The sequence below is a fragment of the Aythya ferina genome, assembly GCF_964211825.1.
Source record: "Aythya ferina genome assembly, chromosome: 6".
NCBI lineage: Eukaryota > Metazoa > Chordata > Aves > Anseriformes > Anatidae > Aythya > Aythya ferina.
In genome coordinates this window covers 20,087,155-20,103,344 of record NC_140303.1, presented here as the reverse complement: position 1 = coordinate 20,103,344, position 16,190 = coordinate 20,087,155, and the positions used below count along the sequence as shown (strand labels likewise).

Below are 16,190 nucleotides of genomic sequence, written 5' to 3'. Positions count from 1 at the left end.
TCAGAAATTTATCCAGCCTGGTCTTGAAAGCCTGTAAGGATGAAGACCACACAAGCTCTCTGGGCATCCTGCTCCAATGCCTAGCAGTCCTCACAAGGGAAATATTTTTCTTTGCATCTGGTATGAACATCTCGTTTAAACTTGTGTCTGCTGCCTCTTGTCCTCACACCAACACACCACCATGAAATGTCTGGCTTTTTCTTCTTAATGTTGCCCTTGCAGGTTCTACAAAGCTGCACTTGAATTGCCCACTCCCTGCCATTACTCTTTGCCTAGCTGAACAAGCTCAGTTCCTACAGCTCCCTGCTTCCCAGTCATCTTGGTTGCCCTCTGCTGAACTCGATCCTGTTGATTAATGTCTTTCTTATGCTGGGGGCTGAAATATTCTAGATGCAGTCTAACCAGTACCGAAAAGGTCATAAACACTCTCCTAAATCTAGCATCTGTGCTTCTGTTGACACAGCCCTGTCCATCTTGGCTGCTGGATCACATCATTTATCAAGACTTCTCTAGATCCTTTTCAACAGAGATACTTCTCCAACCAGTCAGCACTTCACCTGCATTGATGCAATGGTTTATTTCATCCCAAGTGAAGGACATTTCATTTATGGCTAGGAACCATTAACCATTCCCTCTGAGCTGGATCATTTAACCAGCCTTTTTTTTAATTTTTAAACAAACCAAAAAAAGATCTGGCTGTCCAGCCAGCCAGACCATAACATCCCCGATTAGATTCAACCATCCAACATGTCGAACAAAAGCACACCATTGCATACAGAAGATGAAATAATTTTCATAGACACTGCAGTTTTGCAGTTTTCTAAGCAATGCATATGCAGAAGCACAAATTATCTACTGTCATTGGGTTTTTCAAACCATCTAATTTTAAAGGTAAGCATGCTGTAGTTTGAACATTCTAGAATATTATCATGGGTTCCGTTTGTAGGAAAATAGTAATACAGACAATAGACTTGAAACAAACCTCTTCTTAAAAAGATGGAGAGCTAAACTAATTTCTATTCCTTGTATTAGACAAAAGGAGAAGTGTGAACTTCGGGTGCCAGTATCTCTAACAAGTAGTCTAACCACAAAACTAGAAGATGTAGAATGATGCACCATCAAATGCTCTTCCTTGATTTTGTGAATGACATCTAATCCCTTGGACATCTAGCCCTCCACTTTTCTTTTTTCTTTTTTGCTTTTATAAAAAGGGAGAAAATTATTAAAGTTAAGATGTTTAAAAACAGTTCTAATCTGGTTCAAACAAATCAAACTCATCACTGAACTTGAATCAAAGTTTTCTGATTAAGCTAATTTAAATATTAATTTTAATGTCAGTTTTGACTCAGAAAGGTTGCGTTTTGTCCTCCTCAGATCTACTAAAGGAACTAAAACATACACATACCTTTAAATATTAGCTGATTTTAGAAAAGCCACAAAACAGTAAAATCAACCTAATACAAAAATGTTTTCCAAAGTTATTTATCCAAGCCCTCCCCATGTCACTCCTTTAGTAAAAGGCACCGGAATCAAAAATTGAAAACCTGTGTGTGTTCTTCGGTGTCGCTGAAGCTCATCGCTGCGAGTGAACCTTTTGCCACAGAACATCCAAGTACAAACAAATGGACGCTCTCCAGAGTGCCAGCGGAGATGAGCTCTCAAATGCGAAGTCTTCCCATATACTTTGCCACATCCCGGTATGTGACAAATGTGTTGCTTCTTTTTTCCCAAGTTTGAGCCTCTGTTAAATAAAAGTAAAGTTATTCATTGTAAAGCATTCCTCCTAAACAGTGGTCATACATAGAACTGGGGTTAAAATATACCAACAGGTCTATGAAAAAAAAAAATCTGAGCGGTTGCCCATTTTTGTTTCAAATATATTCAGAGCCTGGTACACTCTGCAAAAAGCTGGAAATAAAAACTATAATGGTATCTCAATTCTGCAGCAAATTATAAATTCAAAAGCATGTGAAATTTAAATGACAGAAGTATAATCTTTAGCAAACACACATGTATATAAAGTTAGAAATACAATAATTACAGCAGTATTATTTTGATATTGATGTGCCCGTATCTTAAATTTCTCCCAATTTCAGTTTTTATTATGCCAAAGACAGTTTTGGCAAAGAAACACAAATCGTTACAATTGCCAATAGAGAAACTAGAGATTTTGGCAACTGGGAAGATAACAGATGGGACTTTTGGCATCTTGGGGAAACTTGAGAAACAGTTTCAGGTTGGAGGATAAGCATACTAACCTGCAGATTTCCACTAAAATGAATGACAGTGAAATAGCTGATCTTGCTGACATTTCAATTAATTCCTTGGTATTTCAGAAATAAAATTCATCAAATATGAACACATAATTCCTAGGAAGTATGATCTAGACACTTGAGCTTGATGCCTATTTTCAAGATGCTACCTCACTGAAATAGTAATTGATTACATTCAGTGTAAGCACCTAACACAAAAAGCATAGCTTTTTTTTTTTTTTTTTAATTTAAAAAGTAAACAAACAAAAACCACCACAGAGATAAGAACTTATGAGTACTCAAAGAAAGATCGGTCTGGGCAGTGCACAGCTGATGCTGTTATGTCAGTGCAGTTATATGAACAGTACAAAGTAGGAGACTGAAAAATGCAGCCAAGCATCAGGACACCTTATACAACAGCAACGTTAACTTAGAGCAGCTTCAGTAGATTCTGAAATCACAGTCTTCAGCACTCCGTCCTTGATGACTAGGTAGAGAATTTTTAGTTGCCTCATCAGGACAATTTTTTTTTCCTTAAATTAGGGTTCTCCACTTCCTCTCAACAGTCCAGTGAATGATTTTCCAAACAACTATTAAACCTAGATTCTCATCCCTGCATTCAGAACATCGCTTTTTCACATTCGATGTAATCTAAAGGTGACAGAAGAGATTCTGCTCGTCGAATTTTTTTGTTGTTACTGCTACCCCTCAAATCCATAGCCTCATGGAAAGTTCATCTGTCTTTTCCAGCTCGTCTATAAATTCCTTGCAAAGAGTACCCTAACATCTGACCTGACACCTTGAACTCTTTCATAATTATCAGTACTGGCAAAAATATTTTTGACTTTTTTTTTTTCCAGTGTCCCAAAAGTAGATTGTTTCTTTGGCCCGGATGAATACCGACTTATTTTTTAAACATCCCCCCCAACTGAAATGCCCTTTGCTGCATCTGAACTGTCATGTTCACACTTGTACATGGCCTCCCCTCAAGCCAATATTAAAAGACAAAAATAAAATCTAATTTTTATCTTTGTACTGTGCCACTTACAAAAAAAATCTCAATATTCACAAGTTTTGAACATTCAGCCAATCACAAAGGTATTTAGGAAAATGTCTTCAGAGCGCCCCCTTTCTTTTCTAATTACTCAGCATCCACAAAAAGCTAGGCCAAAGAAATCTCTGTAACACAATTCAGTCTACCACTAACAGGTTCAGTAGCATTCATCCATCAGCCCTGAACACCCAATTCTCAAGACTCCAAGGAATAAATTTTCTTCGTTTCCCCTTTTGTCTCACTGCAACCAGTTCCCAGTTCTCAGGCTCAGTTCACCTTCACCTAATGTTTCAGTTCTAGGCACTCAGAATCGTAGAATATCCCGAGTTGGAAGGGACCCATAAGGATCATTGAGTCCAACCCCCAGCACCACACAGCTCTGCCCAACAATCCAGACCATATGACTAAGAGCACAGCCCAAACACTTCTTTAACTCCAAGAGGCTTGGTGCTGTGACCACGTCCCTGGGGCTCCTGTTCCAGTGCACAACCACCCTCTCGGTGAAGAACCTCTTCCTGACAGCCAGCCTGAACCTCCCCTGTCGCAGCCTGACACCATTCCCTCGGGTCCTGTCATTGGGCATTAAAGAGAACAGATCGGCACCTGCCCCTCCACTCCCCCTCGTGAGGAAGCTGTAGGCCTCCATGAGGTCTCCCCTCAGCCTCCTCTTCTCCAGGCTGAACAGGCCCAGTGCCCTCAGCCACTCCTCATACGTCTTCCCCTCTCGGCCCTTCACCATCTAGAGGGGAAAAAGTCCTTCAGGTCTTCTTGTTTGGTAGCTCAAGGCATCCAACAATTGTGCTGACAGCTTTATTGGTAATACAGACAAAGGAACACCCACGTCTCTTCCGCATTATACAGTCTTGGTAACCAACGGGATTCCCCATTAGGATTCTGCTATCCTGTATCCTTAATTGCCTGTCCTACTCCATGTAACCCTACGAAGTTCTCAATCTATGCTTATAACAAAATATATTTCCGCATTTCAAAATCTGTATACATTTTTGTATACATATTTTTTTTTTATTATTTGGTATTTCATCCTCATATGGTCTCCAAATATGCTACGATCTCCCCCCCCTCCCCGCAATAACCAGTCCAAATACTCTGGAACTTTGCATGACACAGTACACAAGTGTGACACAAATCACATGAAATCACATCCAATTTTGTTAAAGTAACTAAGATTCCTCAGTCAATCATTTGGAGTTGCTTAACTGCACCTTTAGTCTAGACTGAAGGAAGTCATGGTTCAATTCACGGTCAGCATATTGTGCTTCAGAGGTAGTGTACATAATCCTGAGCACGTCACCTGATTGCCGAGGGAATTCCTCAGTGGACTCCGCAGTCCAAAGAGAAGAGAAAGTTAGGAATTCGCAGAATGAGATCTGCAGGACTACTGTGAATGAGTAACTGAGTGTATTTACTGTACACAGCTTCATACAGGCATCTGCACGTTTGCTTCATGCGTGCTCTAAAGTAACTGGATATGAGCCAAATTCTGTCTGGACGCTTTGCAGCTGTGACAGACTGGCACTGCGCCCTAACACGTCATGCTAGGAGGCCTTTCTTGCTGCACTGGCCAATAACCATTGCCACTGAGTAAAAGGATATGACTCACACCTCAACTGGAGTCTTCAAATCAATTAATACATTAAGTATTTTCATAGCACATTTGAGCTTTATAAAGACAGGAAGCCACACTTCTCAGTAGCCATACAGAGTACAATGGTTTCAACATGAGATACCTTCATCTCCAAAGAAACCAGACTTTCAGTCCGGCAGTACTTCCAGGAAAAACATTAATTATTTCAGGGGTAAAACAAAAGCTTTTTAGTTATTTTAAGAATGTATATTTTAGTGTTAAGTATCTGAAGTGGTACTCAGCAACACTGTTCCTCTGTAGATCCAGAGGGTAGTAGTTACATCCCAATATAATTGCAGATATAATCGAGAGGACAGTGAAACTTTCCCCTAACTTCTGACACCCTAACAGTAACCTTAATACTATCCAGTTGGGATCAGAGTCATCCTCTGAGGCACATATCTCTCTTCTCTTTTATTCACCATTTACCATGTAAGCTTGAGGCTATAAGGCTTTAATTTACACATCTAGTACTCTCTCCCTACTTCACAGAACTGTTAAAAATATAAATTCTTTGAAGACTGCAATGTGTCCTAATTCTGCATTGAGAATCAAAAAACAAACAAACAACAAGAAAACCAACCCTCAGCTCTCCTTTGCCCCCTCAAAAAAGAGGATACAAAAGAAATGCCAAAATTAAGACTACATAAAAGATGAAATTATGATGAAGTCCGCATAGGTGAGGCCATATATACTATATTTTCCTACCTCATTTAGCACACAGGAGGGGTAGCATTCATTGAGTAAACTACCATTCAGCTTTCTCATATTGATTTATTGTGTTTTCCTAATCTTACTAGTTACATATTAGTTAAATACTATCTTAACAGAATTATTAATTTCCTATGTGTTTTGTCCTCATCAAGAACATTCACATCAGCGTCTAAGCTTTTCAGAAAAAAAGAGTTTATCATCGTGCAACATACTTATGTATTAAGCTTGAACTAATACAATCATTTCATACATCCAAACTTGAGGCAGAAAATGATTGAAATTGTCAAACAACCATCAATCAAGGGAATCAAGCTCAATGTAGCAAAAGCTTGATATTTTTATTATGATTTTTTAAATACTGTAGACGTTCATAGTTCAGCTCAATTGACTCTTTTCAGCAATGAACTCAGTACTACTGCAGTGAAAAAAGTGGGGCAGATAGTACTAATACCTCCAAAACTTCAGAGACCCTTTACTCCAATCTCCTATTTAAGTCCCTGTATGCCTTCCAATTTCTGCAGTAAGCAAAGCAGGTGTCAACCATTATACTGTCCTGACTCAAACCCTGAGCATCACCCATCCCATCCACTGAATAGTACTGGGGTTGTATGATGTTTTTTTAAATGCACAATAAAAAGAATTTAGAATAAATAAAAATTTAGAATAAATAAAAATTTAGAATAAATAAAAATTTAGAATAAATAAAAATTTAGAATAAATAAGAATTTAGAATAAATAAAAATTTAGAACAATTATATAAATTTAGAATAATGTATATATTTGGAATAAATTAAATTTATTAATAAATTTATAAATTTAATTTATGAACGTAAGTGATTGTAAATTCTAATAAATTAGAATGACCAAATTAGAATTTGGTTTCTATTTTTTAGAAACAAAATCATAATGCATATGTGCAATTAATGTCACAAAGGATATCTTAACTTTAGCACTTTCCAACTTTCAATTTTTCAGTTTTGTAACCTTAACATTTAAAAAATTCTGATTGCTATATGAAGAAATTTATGGAAGCAAATGTCCTATTGACTGAAAGTTAAAGTCATCAGCAGAGTTGAAAGACAAAATAAAACTCTGCATTACAGCACTAGAGCCAATGGAACAGCTACAGAACGTTATCCATGTGTATCAGAGTGAGAAGGAAAACATTCCTATGGTGGGTTTATTGCTTTTTGCTAGACTCTGAAGGAATTTTACATTCTGGTGGAAATGTTGCTCTAGCAACTGTAGGCACTTTCACTCTTTTTCAGTTTCACTACCATTCCTACCATTGTCTCCTTCGCTATCCTGTTTCTATTCCAGTCCTAATTCTCACATCCTGACTTCCTGTCCTACTTTTCTCCTTGCTTTTCATGTTTGATGTATCCCAGTCCTTCTGTTAACTGTGGAGTTCAGATTCACACCCATCTCACCTCTACCCTAGCTCTGACCTCAACTCCTTCCCCAGTTCCAAACAGAGTTTCAGTCAGACTATGTACACCGTTCTCCACACTTTCTCAAAACCGTCACTCAGTAAGACTCTCTTTCTTGGGCTTCAACCTTACGATTTGGTGTTATAGCAACTTCACTGAGGAGTAAGAGTAAAGTTTAAAGTAAAGATGTCTTTAAGTTAAAGCCACTGCAGGCTGGAATAGAGCACGAAGAAGAGGAACTTTATAAGAGTACAGTCATTGCCTGTAACATTGTAAGAGTTTTCTCCTAGACTGAAGCAAATCTCAATCCAGGCTGTCCTTTGGGCAAATCATGGCACAGCCAAGGCTCACCGAGCCAGGTTTTCAGTGGACTACATGTAGGAATTTAAGAAAAAGCTGACTTAAAAAGATGCTATATGATTGTAACAGATATTATCAATAGCTTCATTTGTGATGAAAACACATGAAGTGTTTTTTTGTCTTAAAAAAAAAAAAAAAAAAAAAAAAAAAGCTTTTATTTGCCTAAGCAGACCAAAATATTATCTCCTTGTGCTTACAAAGAAGGTATCTGGAACTTAGAGCAAAAAAAGCTCAAAAGGCTGGACAATATATGTATTTAGCCAGTACATGTTTACAACTCTTAAAGCCGTGGAACACCGACAGGTTCTTGAAACAGAACTCAGTAATTTACACTATAGTTCCCACATACATAAGACTTCCACTTCAGAGAACAAAGTATTATCAAAATGGGCAAATTTCTGTGTAATAAAATAAAGTCTTTGTGTAGTTATATCAACACAAAGTTAGGCTGCCTTTTGCAAGTGAAAATATTCAGTCTATTATCCCCATTTCCTCTCTTCTATCATTTCAAAATATCACAATTACAGAAGTGTTTTAGAATAGAATAAAATCTTTGTATGCAGCCCTGAAGTCTTATACGAATAGAAACTTAGTATCTTTGCATTTGCCATATTTACACTAAATTTGACTAAAACAATCAGTCAATTAAAAAATTTAAATTTAGGGTTATTATACAAACCTTGTTTTTCTTAGGAACCTAGCAAAAAAGAAAACCAGGATAACTGTATTTTTAGAACACTCCAAAGCAATCAAACTGGAAAAAAAAGCTCAATCAGGGAGGAAATGCAGGAATACAGCATTTAATCAAGTCCTTGACATGTGATAGGAAGCCAATCACAGATGCGCATATTCCAAAATATTTAATTTTCATATTATTTAGAGCAATGTACTCCCCTCACTTGTACTAGGTGGCATCTAACTCCAGATTTTTCCAATTAATCTTAATGGAGTAACTCACAGAGGATGGAATAATTTCCCCTTCCATCTGCAAACCCAGAAATAAAGGTGGCTGTCCTTTAGCACAAAAGCTCTTTTGCAGAAGCCCATAGTTTTCTCTTTTTATAGCCAACTGTTATTAACTAAGGCTCCTTTTTTCCTCACTCATTATTTGCTTTCATTATTACATGCATTATATGACACTGAAAGTTACATACCTTCCACCACCTTCTTTGCAGTTGGGACATGTACAAGCTACTCGTCGCAGTCTTTTTCCTTCTTGATGTGGTTGGTCCCCTTCCTCATCTACCACCTGTACTCTCAAATGTGTTAGATCATTGGTATTCAGTGTAGAATCACCACTGAGCTGCCACTCTTCTGGATCAGGCTCCTCTTCTTTAATCCTAATATCTGAGGAAAAGAACAAAGACAGATCCATAAATAGCCCATTAAATACAGAGAAGGAAACCATTATGATCAAATCTTTTTTACTGTTGAGAGCACTATGTCAGTCAAAAGTCAACATACTTTAGTGCATACTGACATTGCTTCTGTGCCCTTATAACCTGTATGGTATTTAAAAAGTTTATCTTACTACACAATTCAAAGTTGAAGACATGCTGTAACAAAGTATTAAACTTCAAGTTTGAACCATTCTTGGTAGTGAATGCTGTCACCTGGAAGATTTTGGCTGCTTGAAAGATAGGAAAAAATGAGGAACAAGAGGTTGAAAAAAAAGAAAATGTAAACACATGTTTCAAATGATCCTGAGTATCCATTTATATTCCCAGAGGGTTTCTCAATTAATGTGACACATAGTAGAAACATCCTTTCTAGATGATCTTCAGGATTTTTTCAGTATGCACAATAACGAATGAAATAATATAATAAATTAAAGGTTTCAACCTAAGACAGACTAAGAAATACAATAAAAAAACCTCACTCCTTTGTTCCCTCTTCCCCTTCTCATCTCAAATTTGTCTTTTTTTTTTTTCCCTTAAACTATTCAGAGAGAAGAAAAAATTCAGGGAAGAATGTTCAGTATTAGAAAGAAGTAAACAAAACCCAAACTACTTTAAGGTTATTTTGAGCTGGTAGTCAAAACAGGTCTTTGCACTTTCATGAAAGCAGAATAAACGTCTCAAGTCTCAACTCACAGGATACGCATTCACAAGTACGTGTACTCTACCTCCCTTTCCAAAGAAGCGTCTACATGCCCCTTAAATAGTACACGTTTTAGGAAGAAGATGGAATCCTCTACCACTCTTTCATCTCACCTAAAGCACACGTTGAAAAGCAAAGTCCAAACCCCAAACCTATTAGGCAAAACTTAGTGTCCAGTGTGAACATTCAGTGCTAAGCATCTGTTGGAGGTACTACCTCCAACTAAAAGGTAGAGGACTACCCTCAAGTAAAAGCTCTATTTTCTACCATCACTGTCCTCATAAACTGAACATAAACATCACACAACTTTTAAAACAGTCATGTGAAAATAAGCAGTTAGACCAAACTCAGAGAGTAAGTGCTGCATATTACACACAATACCACCAGCAGGTAATGAGCATCTATCAGCTGTTGCTTTGAGCGCTCTTTCTGGGCAGCCACACAAAGCTACACAACATTCATTCAGTCTAATCCAAGAACCAACAATAGTATCACAGTACACTGTGAGACAACTATTTCAACAACTTTACATTTTAACGGGAATATTTTTTCCCTCCAGACACTACTCTGAATTCCCCATGAATTGGAAGTCTGAAAATCAATATTTATAAAAAAGACAGTTTCTGTACAGCATTTTAGAAAGCTGAACCCCAGCTCCCTCTTAGATTCAGCACTCTAGTTTGGATTTTTTTCTTCAGAGAAAATGATTAGCCACTAGCACAAACTAATAAACAAGCCATCAAAAGTGTTGTTGTTGGGTTTTTTTGTTTGTTTGTTTTTTCTTTCCTTGAAACTTCAAAGTAAAAACTGTGTCCCTCCTGGATGCGTTTAGCGACAGATTTCTCTGCGTAATTGACTCTCTGAACATGTAGGTTTTCATCCTCAGCACAACCTCCACCCAAACCCCAAAACCTTAAGTGAGCACTGTGGCAATTCTAAATTCTTTTAAGGAGTCAGTGCATCAGCTACTACCTCTATAATGAAGAGGAAGCTAAACAAATTGCATAGCAAAACATATGAAAAACTCTACTGGGCCAGATCATAATTGGCAACTTCTCCCAGTAAAGATCAGGAAATAAATTAATGGTAAAACATGTAAAGAGTAATAATTACCTGGTCTACCTTCCAAATGATGCCCAGCATGCGTTTAGAGACAAAGGATGCAGCCACACTAAAAATCTCTTGGTGCTAATAAGGTGTCAGTCCACTCTTTCCCAACACCATAGCCTGCCTTCCTTTTGGCTACATCTATAACCACTCGTGGGATTGTCCTGTAAATTACATTGCTGACATAACTTGAGAATTATTTAACTTGAGGAAATCACTCCTTTTGGGATACAATTACAGGTCAGAACCAAGGAAGTCTAGATTACTAACTGTTTTAGATGCAAAAGGCAATGCTAGAAACTAGACTGAAGGAAAAAAAAAAAGCCAATCTGAGCTGTGGGAATCCAAAAACTAGCACGCTTACTTTTGCTGATTCTATGCATATAGTAACATCAGCAGAAGTACTGCAGTAAGCTTTTGCACTGTCCAAAGTCACCTGCACACTAATTGAGCTCTACTGCTACAGTAAGAAGCTCAAAATTTCAGACAGCGACCTAAGCGCCTTTCACATGAAAGGTATAAATTTTGCTATTAAATGAACATAAAAAAATAAAGACCTGCCTATACGTACCTCAGAAACATCACATTTTTTCAGGGCTCCAACTACCAGAAGAAGAAAGAAGATATACTATTAAGCATATCAATATATTCACTTACAGCATCTTTAGGAAAAGGCAAAAGCCTCATTGACTCTTATGCAACTGGGCACTCAATAGGAATTCAAACACAGCAAAGCGATAAGGTTGCCAGCACAGGACAATTCAGCCTTGTGTAGATGTGCCACAAAAAAAAAAAAAAAAAATCAAAATAAATAAGATCTCCAAGCAGTTCTTTAGGGCTGGCTATGGTAGGTACCACGGTTAAAATTCTTTGACTGATCAAATGTTCCACAAGGTTTTCATCTAAAGTAAGAGTTGAAGTAATGCTAATCAAATAAAGCATTGTTTTAAGAAGGTAATTTCATCATCATCTTATTAATATTAGATATAAAAGTCAGTAATTTAATTCAGCTAGCACTGCATACACATACTTATAAAGAGATACCAACATGGCCCAGTGAAGTAGAAAGGATCACATCAGGGATGGAATTGTGCTAACACCACTACTGAAGACAGACATTCCATGTAACACAATTTCCATTTCCCCATACCCACATTATATGGGCAAATCACATCTGCAATAACCAGTGACAAAGAAGACAACTGTCTGTGCATTCTCCTTCTAGCTATGGGCCTCACTTCTAACAACTTTGGGGGCATCTGAACATGCGCACCAATATTCTAGATAAAAAGATGATCAAAACACTAGATGCTCCAAACCTAGTGCACAGGTGGTATGGTCAAGCTCGGAATAAACTTTGAACATCCCGAAGCCTGTCAGTTCTCCATTACATATGCAACATGGAACTGCTCTGCTGCTGAGTGAGGTACCTGTCTGGACAGTGGACAACTGTAGACAGAGCTGGACAAGAACTGAGGAGGTACACAGACTTCACAATCCCTTCATAACCCACTTTGTTTCCATCAGTATCACTCTATTCCCAATTCCCATTTAAACGTGTAGTCTAGGTGAGAGTGGATCTCATCAAATCCCACAGTGAATCAGACAGCCTTAATACAATCCTTAGCAGCAATGAGGCTGCTGCTCTCTGAGCAGATTCCACATTATTGCAAGAGGTAAGGGTAAATCCCATCACTATTTTGTGGGAGAAGGGGGTGTAATTTAGACATTGGAATGAAATGAAGAGGTAGAAGGGAGAAAGCATGGGGAAGAGCAAAAGTTAAGAGTCTTCTCAAATGCAATGCAACTGCAGATTACGCAAATTCATATAGATAGCAATGACACCATGTTTCTCCCTTGGTGTTCCTCTGGATGCGTTCCATTCTAATTCAGTACTACGTTTCACACATGCTCTGCAAAAAATTGGGACTAAAACCTTTTTTTTTTTTTCTTTTTAACATAATCCCGAATGCCATGACAAGCACTGATAAATTTGAGGCAACTTTCATTCTCTACCAATTAAACACAGGCAAAATGAAGGTCACATTTGCTTTAGTACTATTTTATTTCCGTGCTTTCAAGTTTCTGTATGTCCTTACTTCTTCACTACATTCAAGACCCAGTCCTAAGTATGAAAGAGAAATTCAAAGCTACTATTTCAAATGAATTCTTGCTATCTTAATGAGCTAGATTTGGTTTAGCATTTCCTTTTCTCAAAAGGATGCAAACTGGTATCCTGGTGCATAATTGTTCCAAAGCGACCATTCCCTAATCAGAGAAATACCAGAGCTGGCTTCAACATAGACCAAGTTTAAGTGTATTTGGTGAATAAAAGTAATAACTAGAAGATTCATTTTCAGTGCTTCAGAGAAGTTTAACTGATAGGATGAAACTATGCAGGTAAAAATGCAGCTGAACTGTTCTTGAATGTATTTCAGCTACAATTTAGTGTGGAAAGAATTACCACTGCCCACTGATACAGCCAGGTCACTTACTCACCTCATCAGGTATCAGATGAATGCAGTACTTAAACTGAATCAAAACAGTAAAGAAAAACTTCATATTCTATCTTGGCCTGTTTCAAGTGGGACTTTAAGAAAATACCATTTTGTTCATCTCTGAGAAAAGTTATTGGTTTACCCAATAGTCATAAAAACAGATATAAAACAAGAAGGGGTGAAGATGCAGTGCAAAACCTCTTCATTTGTATACTTCACCACCACCACCATAATTTTGGGATCTATCTGCCTCTGCAGACTGTCACAGCAAGGTCCTCTTGGAATTACTTGTAACTGACTCCAAACCGTGGGCTTCCAGTTTAGCTTCTTTTCCTAGATGCTGAAAACCACCCTGCCATTTAACTCAACTAAGATTTACAAGTTCCTGATCTGAGAAGCAGGAATATGGTTGTTCAACTGAAAACAGATTTGTATCAGCGTTGCACATACCTTCACACCAATTTCCTCACAGCATCACAAATTGTCTGTCTATAGTTTCAATGTCTTGTAATCAGTCATGCCTATTCATTTATTTTTCCACATAGATACTTCCTTTCCCACCCCTCCTCTCAAGAAAAGAAAACACATGTGAATTCCCATTTTCTTTCCATCTTGTTCATTTGCCTTTCACTGTTCTCTCTACAGAGCAACCACCATTCATGCCCTCAACGTCTTGATTTATCTTGCTTTCATCTGTGGATGTGAGGAAGCTTCAATAAAGATTTCTTAGATACTGCCTTTGTTCATTCCCATCCAAACTAACCTCCTTCTAGCCTAATTCCTATCTAAATTAAACCCTATCAAATTGGACAGCTGTCCAAGTCATTCAGACAGGAAATTCAACGAGGTGAATGATTTCTATTTTGATTTGCCCCTCAAAAGTTGTTTGAATTTAAGCTATGTCATAACTTAAAAGGAGAATAGAAAACACATTGTGAAATGTCATCTTGAAATACTAGTGAAGCTCAGCTCAGAAGAAAGACTGTCATCTAGTTTCAACAGAGCAAAATCACACTTTAAGCTTCTAAGGAAAACAACTTGTGTACAAGTTGTATACAAGTCTAAGAGCAGGACCTCACAGTACTGAATATTGAAGCAGTACCAGCAAAATGATTAAAAACAGAGCTACAGATCTCTTGCAAGAAATTCAACATAGCGTATGTATTTCCAAGTGATCCCATGCATTATTCTACACCAACTTATACCAGTGCTATCATAGCACAAATTATGCATCAAAGAACGCTTACTTACCCTACAGCAACTTCAGTTCTTCAAAGATACACTGTCTACAGTGTCTCAAGATTTTGGGTTTGTTCTGAAGGGTAGTATCTGCTATAGCATGCCCCTATTTTTTTCCTTATTTTCTGTTGTTGAAAATTTAAGAGGGAATTGCTACAAAGAGGGAAGAAGAGTTCACCATACTCAGTACCGAAACCAGGAACTGCACAAATAGGTAAGGAAAGCAGGAGGACACTGAATTCTGGGTCAAATATTCCTAACTAAGTGTACTAGAATGCTACTAGAATCAAGTGACAAAACTGTCATCAGCAATTCAGAAAGGCAAAACTGTACAATTTCTGTTACATATGTGGCTTTAAAGTGAAATAATAGTTCTGTCACTAGATGAGAATGAAATGCTTTCCACTGACAATAAATCAGGAAAATGTAAAAAAACTACTAAAATAAATACCCAGTAACAGATCAAAAGATCTTAATCAACAGATTAAGATAATTTTCATTCAGTAATGAGTGCTCTTGGTGAGCACTCCTGGCATTACAAAAAGACTGGCAGTGTCCTTCCTAGAAACTTCAGATGCTTTTTATGAGCCAGATGCACTAACGAGTTAGCTTGAGAGATCAGAACCAAAGTATGCAATCCTGTGAAGAAGGTCAGAAGGCAACAAAGCCATACAGAACCTGAAGCAAGGGACTTACAGTCATGAGATTGCACAAAAACAGAAAATGGGTTGCCAGCCTTCTTTTTAAGTTAAAGCAGTACTGAAAATAAAATCCCTTGCCTCTGATTTCACGGATACTTCCTATGCATCCATCCCTACAGGTGTGAGGGAGTTCTCCTCTTGCTTCATGTGAGAAGGATCTTTGAAAAACAAGTGAGGAACGGGTACCTGAAACCGGGTAACTATTATTTTATGAACATCCTCAGGATGGCTGAGCCTAAAGTAACTCAGATTGACCTCCTTAAATTTGCATCACCAGACACTCAACCTACATGACAAAATATTCACTTAAGGGCAACATACATGCACCTTGCCACCGTGGGCTGCACGGAAGTGAATTAGGCTGTGAGCTGTTTTAGAATACAGAGAGCAGAGAAGTGCATCAACCATAGACATTGAGGATGCATATTAAGATTCAATCTTTTCTAGAATTCAAAGAAAAAAAATGCAATTTTTTATACCACAGCAGCAGATACTGCATTAAAAAAGACTAATTAAAGTTATACAAACTTTCTTACACTTGAAGTGAGTTAATTTGCTATATGCTGTTATAAGCAAGATTGTGAAACACAACTATGATCATCTAATTCTTCCACAATTTATTAATTTCCTTTGAAAATGATGAGAAAATAGGGAATGTAATTCTTGCATGCTGAAAGCAAACTGTTTACATAAGATTGCTACATAAATAGCTCTAATTCCTGCACTAACTTAAATCTGTCAGTTTCCAATTTGAGTTTTTCATATCAAAAATAGAACAGTGGAAGTACCGTTTTAAACTACATTGATTTTACAAGATATAAACTAAACGCCTCAAATTTAAGTGGGATAGCCCAAAACAGATGTCAGATGAAAATAATTATTTAACATCATAGCTTCAGCTTACTTGATGGATTTCCTAAGACTTGTTTTTTTAATTATCAGATTTAATTTCATACGAATACCATGCCCTTCTTGCAAAAGCTTGGAAGAAAGGATGTCTTAGAAAGACAAACTGCAAAACCAAAATTAAAATTAGTAAAATTTTGAACTGGAACTTGAAAAGAAAAAACTAAGCTGTGTAACAGTGAAA

The 16,190-nt window shown here is 37.4% G+C and overlaps 1 protein-coding gene across 4 annotated transcripts in view; it reads right to left on the bottom strand.

Annotated features, from left to right (window-relative positions):
- The window catches only part of SP3 (Sp3 transcription factor), a 43,884-nt gene that overhangs the window by 2,249 nt on the left and 25,445 nt on the right, over window positions 1-16,190 (bottom strand). For all 4 annotated transcript variants that reach the window (XM_084523756.1, XM_084523757.1, XM_084523758.1 and 1 more), the window contains 2 exons: window positions 8,610-8,802; window positions 1,545-1,741 (listed from right to left, as the gene is read on the bottom strand). In XM_084523756.1, coding sequence (XP_084379882.1) covers window positions 1,545-1,741; window positions 8,610-8,802 — 390 coding nt within the window. The remainder of the gene's footprint in view (window positions 1-1,544; window positions 1,742-8,609; window positions 8,803-16,190) is intronic.